General features: G+C 34.9%; 1 protein-coding gene across 1 annotated transcript in view; it reads right to left on the bottom strand.

The window, feature by feature from the left end:
• Positions 1-20,119, bottom strand: part of LOC109061405 (protein sidekick-1-like) — a 206,867-nt gene that overhangs the window by 10,552 nt on the left and 176,196 nt on the right. Inside the window, 10 exon segments of the mRNA XM_042729635.1 lie at positions 635-821; positions 2,019-2,134; positions 3,807-3,908; positions 4,310-4,366; positions 5,322-5,454; positions 6,405-6,475; positions 7,316-7,419; positions 11,572-11,773; positions 12,070-12,264; positions 18,265-18,363. Coding sequence (XP_042585569.1) covers positions 635-821; positions 2,019-2,134; positions 3,807-3,908; positions 4,310-4,366; positions 5,322-5,454; positions 6,405-6,475; positions 7,316-7,419; positions 11,572-11,773; positions 12,070-12,264; positions 18,265-18,363 — 1,266 coding nt within the window.

Raw genomic sequence — 20,119 nt, 5'->3', positions numbered from 1 at the left:
GTTTAATCAAACTTGTTTCGATTGGCCAAATCTTGCTTAAAGGTGCTGTATGTAGCATTGACACCGAGTGGTTGAATTATGTATTGCAGTCCAAATTCAAAATGTTGGAGAGGGTTTTTTCACCCGGCCCCTCCTCCTCAGACTTGACACACACGCAGGTTGCCAGATTGACGACACAAACAGGAACGAGCACACTTGATGATGAATGAAATGAAATACGGTGTGTTTTCCACCAACTGGCAACCTCAGGGTACCAAAATACAATTGGGTAAACTGGCAGTGGGCGGTTTCACAAACCAAAATAAATACCGACATTTCGGCCCGGAACGCACATTTTCAAAGGAGAATAACTGACTGTAGCATTGTTTTTCAGATAAACAAGTATGTTAACTTAGCATGTTTCTTCAATATCTGCAAAGATATTATGATATTTTTATGCTTTAGTAGAGTCAAAATCTTACATACAGCACCTTTAAAGGCTCTTAACTGGGATTATAGCAACAACTTCCACATTTAGTTTCTTAATGGAAGCAGGAATACCAGAAGAATGACATGGTCTGATAATGCAGGTCTCGGATGGTTGGCTGGCCTTCATGCGTCTGGATGAGCGTAACAGGATCTCAGTGGGACTCACCAGCCTGCAGGGTGCGTCCTTCACGGGCTGCACTGAGCGGCCCGTCCCCCGCTGTGTTAAATGCAGACAATTGCACAAGGTAGGTAGTGTAGGATGTCAGGTTCTTCAGGTGCACGGATGTATCTGGAACAAACAAAACCAGCTCCTTCTCCGTCTCGTTCTGTCTTTTCTTTTCCCAGTAATGGATCTGAGGAAAGAAGTGAATGACACATATACATACTTAAAAGAATAATTCATCCAAAAATTACAATGTATTTTGAAGATTTCAAGAGATTTCAATTTCCAAAAAATTATGCTGCAGGCTGCATTTATTTGTTCAAAAATAAAGTAAAAACAGTAATATTAACAGTGATATCATTTTACAATTTAAAATAGCTATCTACTATTTGAATGTATTTTAAAATGTAGTATATTACTCTGATGGTAAAGCTGAATTTACTCCAGTCTTGAGTGTCACATGATCCTACAGAAATCACTGGTGCTCAAACATTTCTTTTCAGTGTTGTACCTGGTTGTGTTGCTTAGTATTTTTGTGGAAACTATGATATATATTTTATAAAGATTCTCCAATAATCAGAAAGAACAGCATTAATTTGAAACAGAAAACTTTTGTAAAATTATAAACGGTTTACTGTAACATATGAAAAAATTAATAAATATAAAATTAAAACACCAAAAACTATAACTACATTTAAATATAACAAAAAAAAAAATACATATACTTAAGATATCTCCTTTAAAAAAAATAATATATGTGCTATAGTTTGGAAGTATGAGTGCTGCATTTTCCATTCATTAAGCAACTAAGTACATTTTAAGAATGTCTCCTTTTGTGTTTCAAAGTAAAAAAAAAAAGTCATACGGATCTGTAACAAGATGAGGGTGAGTAAATGATGACAAAATGTCAATTTTTGGGAAAATGAATCCTTCAAATACAAGATTTGAATGGAATATAAAATCTGTGAATTGATACTATGTGTGTTTGTGGACAGAACAGAAGGATTCATAACCAGTTCCTGTTCAAATCTCTATGAGAGACAGATGTACAGATGGCATAAATAGGAAAACAACAGTGGAAGCTTATGTAGTGAAATCAACAGATGACAGTGAGATAAGGGAAGACAGACTGCAGATGAATGACAGTTTACTTATGCTGGTAAACAGATGGACTTGCTGACTGATTGTGGATAAAATGCAGGGCTCACAACTGACTAAACAACTGAGCATTATGTATTCACGCATTCACACTATGGGTGTAAATATGACAAGGTGGCACAAATTAAAAACATGGAATTTAATAATTCTATGGGTGTAAATATGCATTTGACAATTAAAAACATGGAATTTAATAAACAATTAGAATAAAAATAAAATGTATTGTTACCTTGTATCCTTGAATATTTCCATTTTGTGTCTCAATGGGTGGAGGCTGCCACTCTACATCCAGTTGACTGGAGGACACAGATTTCACCTGTATGTTCTGGGGAGCCACTGAAGGAGCTATGAACACACATACATACAAAATTATAATTTTAAATTGAGCAACAGAAAAATAAAACTTGCATGTGTCAACAGGGGATGGGATGAGTCTACCACAGTAGGGAAAACCATTCACTTGATAGACTATCTGTCTTATGTAAAGGCTAAATGTCAGATAACATTTCTCTGTGGTATAATGGACAGAGACTAAACTGAATGGAAAGAGGTTTAGTGATTTATTGACACTCTGAAATGTGTAAAATTATATAATGTCTCTGTAAATAGGCCAGCTGTCTAACTTAAGCTTTTCAGTCTAGAACATGCAAGCTTTTGGCATTCTCCTTTTTTCCCCATGTAGCCAATTGTGGTGCTAAAATATTTGCCAAAGTATGCAGATAATGCATTATATTTTATTTGTTTTTATTCAGCAAGGATACATTCAAATGCTCAAAAGTGGAAGACATTTATAATGTTACAAAAGTTTTCTATTTCAAATAAATGCTGTTCTTTTGAACTTTCTATACTTCAGTGAATCTAGAAAAAAATTATCATAGTTTTCAGAAAATGATTAACAGCACAACTGTTTTCAACATTGATAATAATAAGAAATGCTTCTTGAGCACCAAATCAGCATTTTAACTGTGTATTATGTATCTGTTTAAGTGCCCGGTGAAGTGATGATCATTGTGGCCAATCACAGACATATCTGTTGAGCATGTGAACACAATGGCCAATCAGAGCTGTTTAAGAATCCGCACAACATGCTAGCAGGAAATGCTGGCATCGTCACATTTTTACAATTTCAGTACTGCCTGGTGCTAACATCGGTACTATTGACAGCACTATGTTGAAGTCATGCCAGAGGGGTGCTATATTTAATGATGTATGCCGTCCCTCTTATTCAGATCTGTGGGAGAGGTCAGATGTGGCAACTAATCTGATTAGTGCACATGGCTCATTTTCTAAGTTGGCTTAGGTAATGGGCTATCATTACGCTCTACATATCAGATGAGTTTACAGTTGCGACGCACGTTCACACACAAACACAGTCTATAGAATGAAGGGAGGTCATATATCTACAGTATATAGATGATAAAGATATAGATATATTGTGTATTTATATAATTACAGGAATTGCACATTTACACAATGATGTAAAGCACAGATCTGATATTTTGACACATTTCTGATGTCTGTTTAGCTTCACTTAAGACATAATTAACTGTTTTTATATTAATACTCCACCAGACAGCACATCGCTGGAGAAATTGATCAGTGCTACAAAGTGGAAACTGGTCTGTGGCACATTATCAATAGGTCACGCAAATGGATCCACTGTGTGTTGTCTAATGGGTTTTGCAGATAATCAGTTTACACAGTGCTATTCAAGTCCCACTTTTCTTTCCCATACAGCTCATAACCAGATAAAACAGGTTGTGTGATTTTGAGGATGTATTGCATATAACATTCACTGTTATCACTCATGTACAAATGTATTCCTTGTTTACATAACCACAGTGCTAAGTGCTCAGACCAGAGCATGTAGGTCTGATGATAAGATACCAGACGCATACCAGATTTAAAATCAAACAGCAATTACATTTCAAAAAAGCAGTTTGGGTTTACTTAAGTTTGTGGTCCATGTTTTAAAGCGAAGTCATAGAAGTGATCTTAATGAGGCATAAAAACATACCTGCTTCTCCCACAAACACCTCAACAGGTGGACTTGAAGGGCTCTCTCCAACAACATTAAATGCTGTCATGACAATCGTGTATCGTCTGTACTTGCTGAGCTCTAAAAAAACACCATTAAAGATGAAGAAAAATAAGATAGAAGTTGCAGTCAGAGAGTGTTGAGGTACTAGTTTAGTGAAATGAGGAGAAAGAGACCCCGAAAAATGTAAAACTAGGCGACGGAAGAGGAGATGAGGATATGAGATGATGGGTGTGGAAATGAGGTGGAGAACAAAATAGAGTTACATTTTTCCCCTTCCTCACAGCAGATTGTGACAGGACCAGAGGCTTAACAACAAAGTGCAAAGACTAGGGGAAGTGTTTGTTATAGAGGTAGAGGAGATCAGAGGATAGAACAAGGAGTTTGAAAGCCTTCGGGCTTGAATGTGAATCTGTTAACACTTCAAAGATTGCAACTATTGAAACAACTCAGCAATTAAATTAATATCAAAATATACTTACGCGTTAATTCAAATTCAGTTAATGAAGGGCTGCTGACTGTCTTAAAAGTGCTCTTAGCTGTTTGAGTTGTGAAATAAACCCAGAGAGAGAGAGAGGAAAAGAGAATAAGAGAGATAAATTACACAAGGGACACTGCCTAATATGCATTTGAGCACAGAAGATAAAACAGTCATCTGAAACGGAAATTAGTGTAACATGGACAAAACATTTATCACTGAAAAAATATTTATATATAATACTTATATAAACAACAAATTTTACTTAGCAACACAAAATCATATTCAAAACAATTTTAGTTTGCAACAAAAATACTAGCAGTGAGGAAAGACAGAGAACGACAGACAGACAGACAGACAGACAGAGGTAGATAGATAGATAGATAGATAGATAGATAGATAGATAGATAGATAGATAGATAGATAGATAGATAGATAGATAGACAGTAGATAGATAGATAGATAGACAGATAGATAGATAGGACAGAAAAAAAAATCAAAAAAAAAAAAATGAATGACAGAGAGATTGATAGATCAACAGAAATTCAGATAGACAGACAAACAGACAGACAGACAGACAGACAGACAGACAGATACAGATAGATAGATAGATAGATAGATAGATAGATAGATAGATAGACAGATAGATAGATAGATAGATAGATAGATAGATAGATAGATAAATAGATAGATAGAACGACAGATGGACAGAGACTGAGATAAATTGAATGACAGACAGATTGATAGATCAACAGAAATTCAGATAGACAGACAAACAGACAGAAAAAAAAGACCAGAACGACAGACAGACAGACAGACAGGACAGATAGACCAGAAAGACAAAGAGATAGATAGATAGATAGATAGATAGATAGATAGATAGATAGATAGATAGATAGATAGATAGATAGATACTGTAGATAGGTATGCAGAACGACAGATGGACAGAGACTGAGAGATAAACTGAATGACAGACAGATTGATAGATAGATCAACAGAAAGACAGACAGACTAACCTCTGAACTCAGGACTGATTGTTGATTGGTTGGTTGCTGCCTTTGGCTCCTCTGGATTGTTCTCATGTGGAAGTTCACGGTAATACACACGATATCCCACAAGAATACCATTGACAGTTCCCTCAGCAGGCGGCTGCAGACACAGACATATCGTGTTTCAGTCAAGCTCCAAGTAGCAAACTGCCGTTTAATTACTCCATTTAACTCAGGCTAGGAAATATTCACCTGACTTTTCAGCATATGACCTGTGATGCTACTTAATGAAAGAATGTTAAAGACAGTGCCTATGCTGTCTGCTGCCGGCTAATTAGCAGTTAGAGACAGTGACAGAAAGTAATTACTGCACAATGCATGTCAGCCCAGGAGATAGCACAGATCAACACAGGACAAGTTAGCTAAGACCACAGGTCAGTAAAGGCCTGATCTGGTTGTTCTTACTCTGGCTAACTCTAACATGCGTTCTCACTCTCCAGTTTCATTATGGATGTGTCTTATTTAGTATGTGATCAGTGTTATAGGCAAAGTTAATTAAGATGGGGTCAAAACAGGCCAGCTTTGTAAATGTATCCGTATGTGTGTGAATAGATAGAGGAGGTACGTGAAATGACTGCTAACTAATTAGAGGGTAAAGAGTAAGGCTAAGAACCTGCTTGCCAAACATAATTTACATTGAGAGGGCAGCTGAATACTTTGCACACAAGTCTGCTATTAAACGTTGCTGAACAATTTGAACCCCTGAACCTTCAGTTAAATGGAATAGAAAGACAGGAATAGTTCCTGTGACACCTACCCAGGCTAAAGCCGTTTCAAAACTTTGTGAGCATTTTAAGAATTGCAGGCCTGCTCTTGACATGTTGACTCTTTCAACATTATGATGCTTTCTGAGATAACTTGTTTAAACAATGTTTTGATGATAAGGCAATCCTATAATACACTGCAACAAGGTCAGTGAAAAATTCATTGAGAGTAGAGTGAAATGTTGATAAAAATATAGCTCCATTACTGTTCAAAGGTTTGGGCTGGGTGAGATTTATTGTTTTTGAAAAAAGTCTCATGTTAACTCATTGTTTTACAATGTTTTACCTGCCACTGGACAATCACAGATGTTGTGGTTGAAGGTTTGATGTTCAAAATGACAGGAGCTTCATCTGGAACTAAACACACAGACAAACACATTCAATTAATGAATTAATGAATCTATCTATCTATCTATCTATATCTATCTATCTATCTATCTATCTATCTATCCATCCTAGCTAGCTAGATAGATGTTAATTGAAATAAAATAAAATATAAAAAAATCCAGTCTATCGGGTTTATCCTATCTCTGTATCTATCTATCTATCTATCTATCTATCTATCTATCTATCTATCTATCTATCTATCTATCTATCTATCTATCTATCTATCTATCTATCTATCGGGTGTTCTATTTGTCTGTCTGTCTTTTGGTCTGTGTATCTTGTCTGTCTGTCTGTCTGTCTGTCTGTCTGTCTGTCTGTCTGTCTATCTATCTATCTATCTATCTATCTATCTATCTATCTATCGGGGGTGTTCTATTTGTCTGTCTGTCTTTTGGTCTGTGTATCTTGTCTGTCTGTCTGTCTGTCTGTCTGTCTGTCTATCTATCTATCTATCTATCTATCTATCGGGTGTTCTATTTGTCTGTCTGTCTTTTGGTCTGTGTATCTTGTCTGTCTGTCTGTCTGTCTGTCTGTCTGTCTGTCTGTCTATCTATCTATCTATCTATCTATCTATCGGGTGTTCTATCTATCTATCTATCTATCTATCTATCTATCTATCTATCTATCTATCTATCTATCTATCTATCTATCTATCTATCAATCAATCAGCCATTGTATGTTTTCTCATCAAAAAATTCTCAAAAAAAAAAAAATCACTATCTACTCTGATCCTTTCACAAACACTCAAATCCAAAAAGCACTCTAAAAAATTATAATTCACTTTTCACAACACACAGAATCTAGTATTACCGTCCTGTAGAGTGGTAACTGGCTCAGTTTCTTTGCTGAAAGCGCTGTCTCCCACATCATTTGTGGCCATCATTCTAAATTTGTAAGAGGTGTATGGCTTCAGTCTACAAGAAAAGAGATAGATTTCAACACACACACACTAGATCATTCTCACGTACCAAAACGGACCATACGTGATGCATTTTTATGCTTCTTTTGAGAAAATCAGAGAAAGAACTTCATACTATAGGTAACCTATCATAAAAAATGCATTCATGAATACAGTCAAAAGAATACATCCCAATCCATTTGGTAGACATGTCTGCCAACAATTTCTTGCTCAAGTTCAACCTTAACAGATACCAGACTGTCAAATTATTATTGAGAATTTCTTGTTTATCATAATCATTATTCATTTATCATCAGTTAATATTAGTCAACTGCACATTTTTGTTATTGTTTTTCAAACTTTGAGGGGATGTGAGAAGGGGACACAGGGTTGTGGGTAATGTATATCAAAGTGGGCCATTGGGGGAAACTGTGTGTGTGTGAAGTGGGCAATTAGGGATATGAGAATAATTTGAGAATCAAGACTGTGAGGGTGCTTATGTTGTTGTGAGTGTTTATGTGTGTGTGTGTTTGTAATTAGGGTGTTGAATACGAGGACTGTTAGTGACATTTCTGTTTTAATAGCTGGAGGAATTTACTCCGCTGAGAATCAAGATGGTTTGAACACAAACATCCTCTTGGTTCAAAACACTGGGTTCATGCAATTATGAAAAATGTGTGCGTGACAGTGAGAGAAAGAAAACGAGACAAACTGAAGCAAAGAACTGTACCAACACATACACCTTTACACTGGCACACAGTCAAGTATGGTGACCCATACTCGGAATTCATGCTCTGCATTTAACCCATCCAAAGTGCACACACACAGCAGTGAACACACACACACCGTGAAGACACACCCGGAGCAGTGGGCAGCCATTTATGCTGCGGCGGCCGGGGAGCATTTGGAGGTTCGGTGCCTTGCTCAAGGGCACCTCAGTCGTGGTATTGAGGGTGGAGAGAGCGCTGTACATTCACTCCCTCCACCTACAATTCCTGCCGGGCCGAGAATCGAACCCAGTCCATAAAATAAACGTTAATTTATTAAATATGATGAAATATACACTACCGTTTAAAATGTTTGGGGTAAGCAAGTTTGAGGTCAGTAAAACTTTGTTACAAAGAACTGTATTTCAAATAAATGCTGTTCTTCTGAACTTTCTATTGATCAAAAAAATCCTGAAAAAATGTATGATGGTTTCCAAAGAAATTTTAAGCTCCACAACTGTTTTCAACATTGATAATAAAACGAGATTTACTTCAACACCAAATCAGCACATTAGAGTGATTTCTGAAGGATCATGTGACACTGAAGCCTGGAAAATTCAGCTTTGCCATGAGAGGAATCATTTAAAATGTAAAATCAGAATATAAAATATTTGAAACTATAACAATATTTCACAATACTTCTGTTTCTATTTACAGTATTATTGATTAAACAAAAGCCTGGGTTTGTGTAAGAGACTTCTTTCAAAAATCTCACAGACCCCAAACTTTTGATCGATGAACATAATTTAATCACATTAAATACAATTAAAATTCCTATAAATGAAAATCAATCCAGATATTGTCTGCATTCTCAAATCTGGATACTCTGTACAGTTACAGTATGCTAACTACTGCATTTATTGCAGAAATAGTAAGGGTCGTACAGTTGTACTCCAAACATAGTGACTGCTTTTCACGATTGTGATTCAGGTATAAATACATTTACATTTATTTAGACTCCGTGCCACATTAAATAGTCTGTGCAAATGCAATGTTATCCATGCCGCTTCAGATTCATCTTCTGTGCCTCCTTTGTAGTCAGAAGATGGCTTATGATGAGTCATTGAATGTCAGTGAAAGGCATATGTGGGTAATTAAAAGGACAGACATGTGGGTTGTGGGTAATCGAGTTCTGCTGAATGCAGAAATGCTCCCATGGTTCCATTAAAAAACAGGTTGAGAAAGATGGTGCTATGGGGAGGCAAGTCCTTTATTTCAGTATATTTTCTCCTTAATGCAAGTGGACATTTAGAGACATAAATGAAGATGACAGCATGAATCAGACAGGTGATGATGAGAACAATGAACAGGCAGGGTGAAAGAATATGAGGTGGTGCTGGAGAGCAGAAAACAGGTTAGCGAGCTGGTGGAGCTGTGATTAGACATTAGGCCACCCGATGGTGAGTCTGATTATGATTGCAGTCTCTCTCTCTCCTTCTTACTCTCACTCTGGCTATCTGTTGATTTCACTTTCCTTTTTTATTCTTAATGATGTCTCATCAGTGTCACTGCATGGACATAATATAAAATATCCTACATGTTTTGTGTAAGTTCATTCTTGTAAATTGAAGAGCTTTGTTTGATTCAGTCCATTTGAGGTTGTTTCATTTTAACCCTTTTCATTCTCACCCTGGCTCTCTCACCCAGTATCAGTAATGTGAAGTGAAGTGATGGTATAAATATCATGGGACTAAATCATTATCCTAATTGTGGTATTTATATGGTAGTTCCCCTGGGTAGGTGAGGTATCCAAAGCACATCAACTGGTCACTGGGGTTCCTCAGGGATCAGTTCTTGGACCCCTCCTCTTCTCCATATACACTACATCACTGGGTCCCATCATACAGGCACATGGGTTTTTCCTACTATTTCTATGTTGATGACAGACAGCTCTATCTCTCATTTCAACCAGATGATCAGACAGTAGTTGCACGGATCTCAGGCTGCCTGGCGGACATCTCAACATCACCTACAGCTCAACCTGGCAAAGACTGAGCTACTTCTCTTCCCTGCCACTCCAACTCTACAGCATGATTTCTCCATCCAGCTAGGTTCTTCTACAATTACCCCATCAACTTTGGTCAGAAATATTAGTGTAATCTTTGATGGCCAGCTGACCTTCAAAGACCACATTGCACTCAATCTTGCAGGTTTGCATTACATAACATCAGAAAGATGAGGCCCTTTCTAACGTAGCATGCTGCACAACTTCTTGTCCAGGCCCTTGTCATCTAGCCTGGACTTCTGCAATGCTCTTCTGGCTGGACTTCCATCAAGCACAATAAAACCTCTACAAAAGATTCAGAATGCAGCGGCACGACTGGTATTCAACGAGCCCAAAAGAGCCCATGTTACACCTCTCTTTATCTCCTTGCACTGGCTACCGGTTGCAGCTCACATCAAGTTCAAGATATCGATGCTTGCATATAGAACAGCCACAGGCTCAGCACCCACCTACTTCCATTCACTACTACTCGTGGTTCCATCACAAAGAGGCTCAAAATCACTTTCCAGAACATTCTCTTTCACCATTCCTGGCTGGTGGAATGATCTTCCCACTCGAATCCGAAATGCTGAAGCCCTGACAATTTTTAAGTGACAGCTGAAAACTCATCTCTTTCGATGCTACTTCATCGTAAATGTAAAAAAAAAAAAACTTTGTCTTTCTCTTTATTTATTCCTTCCCTTGTACTTATTTGAACAATGCCTAAAACTTGGTTTTACAAGTACTTCCTGTGTCTGTTTGCCTTTTTAAGAAGAGTCACTTTATGTATTCCCCAATTGTAAGTCAGTTTGGATAAAAGCGTCAGCAAACCAACTAAATGTAAATGTAAATGTAGTTCAGAGAATAGCATTGTGCATATCCCAAAAATCCCAATACATTTTATATGGTACATAAAAAATAAAATAATAAATAAATAAATAAAAGAAAATCATAGTATTAACATTGTACAATGTCTCAAAAAAAAAGCAGTGTTACCATGGTACAACACAGTACATATCCACAAAAAGGTAATGGTCCTACTGTGGCATATCTAAACAACAAACAAACACCATAGTATTACCATGGTTTAACAAAAAACAAAACAAAACAATATGTGGTTTATATGGTCCAAAAACATGGCACAACCATTTGAACCATGTCCAAACCATGTTTTTGTTACTTTTGTGTTGTACAGCAGAAAAGATTTCCTTGTTGAATTATAGCTTAAATTATTTCCATGTCTGCATATTCCAAACTTACAAAGACCTCAAGCGTAACTCCATTATGTGTATTTTAATGTCTTCTGTCTGTCAAAGCTAAAGCACATTATGCTATTATTAGTGACTGTTCTTGTACCAGCCGTTGCCGGCACAGGCAGTTATGACTAATCAGAGAGAGAAATGTGCGCGTGTGTTACCTATCCACCTCCCACGAGGTGTTATTATGACTGATGGAGGATGTGTGGGTCTTCCACTCTCCGTCCGGACGCTCTAATGTCTGCAGGGTAAAGTAGCGCACTGGGGAAGAGCCATCTCCCCCCACCGTCCAATGAAGTCGAAGCTTATTAGACTCAACCCCTTTCTGAGGCACGGTGAGTCGTCGAGGGGGCTGTGGCCGTTCTGTGGGACATGTGTAATGAGTCACTGCTGGGCATATGCATGTTTCACAGACCCGGCTCGTGGCTAATTTTGAGCTCGGGTTTAAATGCAGTCAGCTCCGAAGGGCCACATGCTGTTTTGACAGTTTGCTTTATCAGCTGACATTCTGCTCAGATGAACTGACTACTCGAAACATAAGCGTTTTAGTGAATTTTTAGTAGTAGTCACATCCGATTTGTCAATGTTTATGTAAATGATTCTACAATAAAACAATGAATTGATAACAACACAACTGAACATGAACCCTTCAAACATACCTCTTTTTTCTGTCGTTATGACGATAGCCTCCTCCGAGGGTCCCCAGCCCTGTTGAGTGCGCGCTGTGATTTGGAACACATATGCTGATTCTGGAATCAGTCCTGTCACTGTGAATTGACGTGCGTTGGATCCCACTTCAACCGTGGTAAACTTGTTGGGGTCGTTGATATTCAAACGGTAAGAAATCTGATAACCTGCGGTAACAAAGCCATAACTGGATCAAAACTGCTGGAGTACATTAATGGTAACATTATTTGCACTGTAAGGGAATAATATTAGTATAGATCTTAGAAACCACACTTAACGGAAATGGGTCTGTGTAGTAATGCAGCCTAATAATTAAAAATTAATATTCTGATTCTAATAATATTAATAAAATAATAAAAAAATAATAATTCATTTATAATGACTTATTATGAATTTTCTCTCTCTCTCTCTCTCTCTCTCTCTCTCTCTCTATACACATTTATATAATATATAAATGTATATATACACTGTGTGTGTATATATATAGTTATAAATAGTTAATTAGTAAATTATTATTTTATTATTATTAACAATAATATTAATCATTATTATTACTAGAATTAGTATAGTAATTAAATCAAATAATTATAATTTATTACTATTAATAATATGAATAGTTTGAATAATAATAATAATTTTTAATTAACAATTAATTGTATTATTATAATATTATTATTATGTTAATTATAAATATTGTTTATATTAATTACCATATATTTATTATGATTAATAATAATAATAATAATAATTTTAATTATAAAAAACCCAGATTTATTCACAGATTTATTCATATGTATATTATTTACAATTAATACATTATTAAAATGATGATTCAAATATGCAGAAGAGCAATTGAGAGAAAGTGCTTTATGATGTTGTTTTTGTGTTTTTGGAGCTCAATAGCAAACATCCTCACACATGTTCAATGTATGGAGAAGAACAACATTAACATTCTGGCACAGCCATAACAAAACCAAACAACCACATTTCAAATCAGCTTATAACAATCCATCTGGTGTCTATCATTACAATGATCTAAACATATGAGGCGTCACATTTTTAAATACATAAGGTCATTATACAAGTTCGCAACAGCAGCCTTCCTTCATATGAGTTAATAATCCTCTTCTAACTGCAGACATGGCTCATTTAATTTTAACGCAGATGCTAAGACCAAAGTGTCCTGTGAAAGATCTCCACACTCTGCTTTAACCTGGAAGTGATTATTACAGCTGAAAGGGTGTTTTTGACATGAGGTGCTGTAGAGATTGGCCGAGAGAGACGTTCTTATCTCTGTCACATGGGATGTCTGGTGTTAGCGTGCTCCGTTTGGAAGATTAGCATGGCACTACAGAGCTGAGGCTGGTTTTAATTCAATGTTTTTTTTTTCTTTTGCCTTGTCTTCTCAGATTCTTATCCACCCTTTCTTTCCTTTTCTCTCTTCCCCCTCCAAACGCACAGCTCGCTAAGATCCTCCTTTATTAAGAGGCCATTGCTAACTCAACCCAAAAAGCCCAGAGGGGCCTATGCAAAATCCTCTGCTTTTCCTGCTTGTTCCTGAGCTCTCTCTTGTGATGGTTTATCTTTTTTTTTTTTTTTTTTTTTTTTTGCGTGTTATGCTAGAGGCAGAAATCAACACTTTTTTCTTCCTTTTCTTCGCTGTTTGAGAGTAGCTTTTGCCCTGGAAATGGAGAGAAGGAGGCAAAAGGACAAACAAGGGCCTACAATCAACTGTTCAGGCTTTGTATTTTCCCTCATCTATCATAGTAGAGCTGTGACCCATGCCAGGTGGTTCAGTACTCATTTTTTAATGTCTGGGTTGCCGTGGTGAAAGCAGTAAGCTGTGTAATTGGTCGGATCGTTGCCCCCTCGGTCAGACGCATTTTATTTGTGCACCCTGTTACCACAGCAATCACTGATCCCTAACCACAGAACACATCACATCAGACATTCAATGCTATAACAGAAGGAGAGCAGGAAAGACCATTACAAAAAGAACCATGGTGTTAACACAAATACCATGTTTTCGGGACACTTTCATGGTGGGAATACCAGTCATTTTCTATATAGTACATTAAGGTACCATTTATATAGCATGGTACATGAATATGGTAACAAAAACATAGCGTGGTAACTTTGATATTAACATGTTTGTCTTTTTTGGTGTAAATTAAATACATATACGCTAAGTTGGTAAGATCAATAATACAGTAAAAACTGTAATAATGTTAAATATTATTACAATTTTAAATAACTGCTTTGTATTTCAATATATTTTAAAATGTAATTTATTTCTGTGATGCTAAGCAGAATTCTCAGCATAATTACTCCAGTCTTCAGTGTCATATGATCCTTCAGAAATCATTCTAATATGCTGATTTGCTGGTCATGAAATATTTCTTATTAATATCAATGCAAAAAACATATTAAATGATACTTTTTTTGTAACATTATTAATATCTTGACTGTCATTTTTAATCAATTTAATGCATTGTGAAATATTTCTAGTTGAGACTTTTTTCTCATTTACAGATTAATATGTAACTGTGACTGTCATTTTTAATCAATTTAGAAAAAAAAACAAAGTTATACATTAACAATGCATTCTTGTTGAAAAAAAACAGGATTAATTTACTTAACTCTGTCAAGATGAACCAATGTTTCTACAAGCACGGTATTAAATCATAGTATCATGTTAATTTTCAACATTTACTAATGCATTTTAAAAATCAAAGTTGTTGCTTTAGTTAATGCACTGCAAAAAAAACAAAAAACCTTATGGATGAGCACATATACACGATCCAATGTCTTAATTATTTCTTCATTTTTTAAGTTTAAAGTATTTTAGCTTGAACAGCAAAAAATCTGTACAGTGTAGCTATATTTTCCTCATTTACAGAAGTACATGACAATGTGTTTAAGCTAGTTCTTTACAACTAAATCTGCTCCTCACTTGTCACCTTAACTGAGTTCATTGTTTTTAAAAAGTAATTAATTCAACTCATGTATTCCACTGCTATGATTTTAGAAAAAAAAACACAAAGTTATACATTGACAATGACCAATAATCACTTTTCGAAACTCTAAACACAATAAGGTTCATTAGTTAACATATACTTAATGCTTTGAACTAAGACAGAGAAAAAAAATCAATAGTTCTACAGCACTTGCTGAATAATCATCGGCTTTAGTTAATGCACAACATTTACTAATGCATTATTAAAATCAAAAGTTTTGCTTTAGTTAATGCACTGTGAATGAACATGAACTAACAATGAACGATGTATTTTTATTATCTAACATTAACAAAGATGAATAAATACTGTAATAAATGTATTGTTCATTGCTTGTTCATGTTAGTTAATACATTAACTAACATTAACTAATGGAACCTTATTGTACAGTGTTACCAATATCTTCAATGTATTTATCTACTTTTTGTGCCTTTTAGTGCCTTACAGTATACTAAAAAGATTAGCTTTACTTTAAAGTATTTTCCCCAAATGTGAGCAACACAGTAAAATCTCTGAAGGTAGACAGTGATCCGACAAAAGCAAGTAGTCGTATGTCACGCTGCCAGTATCTCATTAATACATGTAGTTGAGTACACAGCTACTGCTTAAGCTATATCAGTTTTTTTTTTTTTTTTTTTTTTTTTTTTTTTACAAAAGCAACAAAGAGATTAAAGGTATGCAATTTTTTCAAATGTTAAAACACTTTCTCCTTTTCCCAGCTTAAAGGATTAACTCATCATTTACTCATCCTCATACTCACACCAAACCAAAATTATATTATTTCCTTTCAACGTAACGATGAAACATTTTTGAATAATGCACCTTTTTCCATGCAGTTTTAATGTATGGACAGCTTGTGGTGCAAAAAGGATGCACAAGCACTATAAAAGTATTATAAAAGCAGTCCACAAGACTCTATTACCTCATGTATTCCACTGAAGGAAGACATTTTTACAGGTTTGACAGATGTAAATAATAACTGAATACTGAGTGAACTAATTACTTAATATGGCTTGACACCAATAAGTCATTCATACATTGATTTACCAAACATCTAGACCAGCCTGCCACATTGGCTCAATCAATGGCATGAGTTTGATGCTGAACTGCGGTGTCTGTTTATCCAACCAATGGCAGACGAGGTGGTGTTTGTGAAACTAGTAATTATATTTGTAACTCCATTTAGTGATGCTAGTGCCACTGAAATTACATACTTCATCTTTAGGTCCATATGCAAATCAATGCAAGGGTAAGACAGAGAAAAATCGACAATATGAGAGATAAAGACAGAGCCTGATAGAGAACTAGAGAGATGAATAAAGGAGAATGATAATGAGTGAGAAAGATACTGACAGAGAGAACAATTAAAATCACCACCACGAGAGAGGAGTGAGAGAGAGAAGAGAGAGATATTAAATGCCCCAAAGCAAAAAAAAATCCGCCAGACAAACCTCTAAGAACTAGAACCAGAGAGACCTCAATCCTCCGATCAATATTCACCAACAGGCTCTTGCTTTCAATACATTACCACTGAAAGAAAATTAAGAACCAAAATTACACCAGTGATTTATGACATGTTTAGCATACAATATATATATATATACTGTTTAAAATATATATTAACTGTTTTAACTTCCTTGTGAACTAACAATCAGTGATATATATATATATATTGGCCCACTATATAGTCCGCGAATCGATTCCCCCCCCCCGCGGAGTTCTATATATTATCACACTTATAATATAATAGACAAAGAATATATACTGTTACCTAACGTATATATATATATATATCATATATATATATATAGTCTTCTTCACAACTTTGATTGATCAACTGTTTATAGATAGTCTTCTTCACAACTTTGATTGATCATGATTGCATAAGTATGGAATACAGTGCACGAGTCACTCGTACAATGCTTTGTTGTCATTTCAGTAGTTGACAGAAAAGAAAAAACAAACAAACAAACAAACAAACAAAAAACGTGTCCATGACATTACTTAAAAATTAGAGAAAATGTTCCACAGAAGAAAGAAAGCGACAGAGGTGAGTAAGAATTCTTATTTCTGGGTGACTCCAAAAGTACTCCAAAAAACAAACAACAAAATTTTTTTTTGATATAATATAATATAATATAATATAATATAATATAATATAATATAATATAATATAATATAATATAATATATATATAATATAATATAATATAATATAATATAAATATTATTTTTTTTGCAGTGTAATGATGATGATCTGATCTAATGGTCTGTTCTTAATTGGTTTATAGGTTTGGTATCTCAAGGTCACCTGATGAATACTGCTTATTCACACTGTACAGTCAGACGTTCAATAATTGCGAGACTGCTGTTGAGGAAAATCAACAAAGAATAATGAAATACCCCTTGTGAAAGTCACATTATCTGCGTATCTTCAGGTATGAAATACATAGATCTGAGAGGATAAAATGAGTGCTGGAACACTGACAGATCTTCTCTGATTGAAGATCTTTGGTTTATGTCGCTCAATCCTACATGGAATGACTGATCCAATCAGCAGAGAGCTTTGTGTATGAGTGTGTGTAGAAAAGAGGCAAAGAAGGCAAGAGATCATCCGAGGTAAAGAGGCTTCACATTTCTATCACTATTAAGGGATTATATGATCCATCACGGGTGGTTAAGTGTCCATAATCCAGTCATCTATAGCTGCGCATCTGTGTCTGTACGGCCCGTAATCTTGATAACGGCAAAACTGAGGCAGTTTAATCTCAATACACAATTGAATTCACAATAGAGAAAATATATTTTATTTTAAATTTTAATAATATTTTAACATTTTACTGTTTTATTGTATCTTTTTATTAAATAAATGTTTTGTTGAGCAAAACTTACTTAAAAAAATTAAAATGATTAATAAGTAAAAGAAATGACAGATTCATAAGAAAAGAAACAAGATACCCTCTTATAAGGTAAAAATCTATTAAAAAAAAAATTATAAAACAATATTATACTAAATGCATTAGTTATTAATTTGTTTAGTAGAAAATTATTCTAATAAGCTTTACACAAAAACAACAGATTTCTGCGATATGGCCTCATTTATAGCTAGATAAATGTGTGTGTGGCTGCTTGTGTAGCGTTTATGTTCTCTTACCCATAATGATGCCGTTTGGCTCCGAGGGAGGTTGCCAGACGACCCTGACAGACGTGAGACGCACTTCTGGAAACACCAACCTGACAGGTGGACCGGGAACTGGAGATAAGAGAGGAAGGGAGAGAAAGAAAGAGGATACCCAGTCGAACATGGTATTTAAAACAGATTACTGTAGTCTACATTCTGATTTCTTCTAATGTAGCACATATTTCAAACACTTCAAAAAATCTGTTTGTGGGGCCAAGCTTTTATCTCGGCCTCGATAAATATGACATTTTAATCTCTTCTCTCACACACACAAAGTCTCCCTGTAAACTTCTAATTCCTTAAATCCATAAATATAAATATTAGTGTTTCATAATCCCTCATGAAACACATTTAACTCTGCCAGTGGACACTAGGCCAACAGCACTGGTAATCCACTACTTCTGATATGTGTGTTTGTGTGTAAGTGTGAGTCAGTGTGTGTGGAGAATAATCACATAGACATTCCAGTATCTGGTATCCCTGGTATCCCTGAACATTTCCGAATGAATGTTGCACCATTGAGCCGATTAAGAAAAATGACAGAAAGAGGGCGTTTGTCATTCGGCTGGCAAGACTCCACAGTCCACATATGAACACACTCACTCATTTCAAAGGGAAAGATGGCAGCTTACTTTCCCTTGCTGTGGAAATATATTTTATATATATATGTACATGTGAGTACATATTTCTGAGAGAAACTTTCCGAAGGAAATTTTATTGCTCAGAGGTTGCTCTTTCATAGCTCAGGAGACTTAATGAGGTTCACACATGGTTTAACCTCAAGAAAACTGTCAAGTAATGCCTGTCATATTTCACTTCAGATTTAAAAGAAGTCTATTTTTAAGTCTATTTTTTTTTCCAGTATGACATTAGTTTCATACTAAGTTTCATACATTTTCCCTCCAAATTCTTATTACCATAATTTGAAAACAACTCATTTTCATTACTGCAATATGAAAAAGAATAAAAAATTCATTTTTATAGTAAATTTGTAAAATACAATTATAGTAATACTTATTGTAGTAAATATGCAAAATAATAATATTTAATTCCCAGAATTAATCATATTTATTGTACTAAATATGTAATAATTACTAATAAATAATAAATACAATTAATTGTTAATAATAATTACAAAATATTATTTATTTATATAATTAGAAAAAGTAATTTCAAATATTAATAATTAAAATTTAATTTATTTATTTAAATTTAAATAATTGTAGAACATAAATATTAAATATTTAAGTTAGGCTTTTTTTTTTTTACTAAAAATGAATGACTGTTTTACTTTATTTCAATAATTTTTTTTATTATTGCTCATTACAGGACAGATAATATAATTATAAACTAAATAAAATAATTATAAATACAATAATTAAAATGAACATTTATACTAATTGCATATTTAATAATTTATGTTTTTCTTTTTGTAATTAAAATGTGTGATTGCTTTACTGTATTACAAGGACTTTTTTATTATTGCTCATAATAAATGTAATTATAAATAAAATAATTATAATAATTATAGTAATTAAATATTGAACCATTTATATTGAGAAACAGGAGACACAAATGAGATTACTTGGGTCTTTTTCTCAGGATAAATATCTAAAAAGCATTACACCTTCAAAAGTCACCATTTAATGTCACAGCTGTCTGAGAACAAATCGAGACGTCATTAGTGATTTTTCTTTTCTATGAGTTGGGATAAAAAATGGAGCGAGTGAGAGGTGGTTCAGACAGGTGACTCAAGCGATGCATTGATGCAGGATGTGGTTTCATGCAGTGGGGGCACCAGGAGGCCAGGCGAAAGTGTGAGCGAGCA

This window comes from Cyprinus carpio, chromosome A1, assembly GCF_018340385.1.
Source record: "Cyprinus carpio isolate SPL01 chromosome A1, ASM1834038v1, whole genome shotgun sequence".
NCBI classification, from domain to species: domain Eukaryota; kingdom Metazoa; phylum Chordata; class Actinopteri; order Cypriniformes; family Cyprinidae; genus Cyprinus; species Cyprinus carpio.
This window is presented reverse-complemented; position numbering and strand designations above follow the sequence as displayed.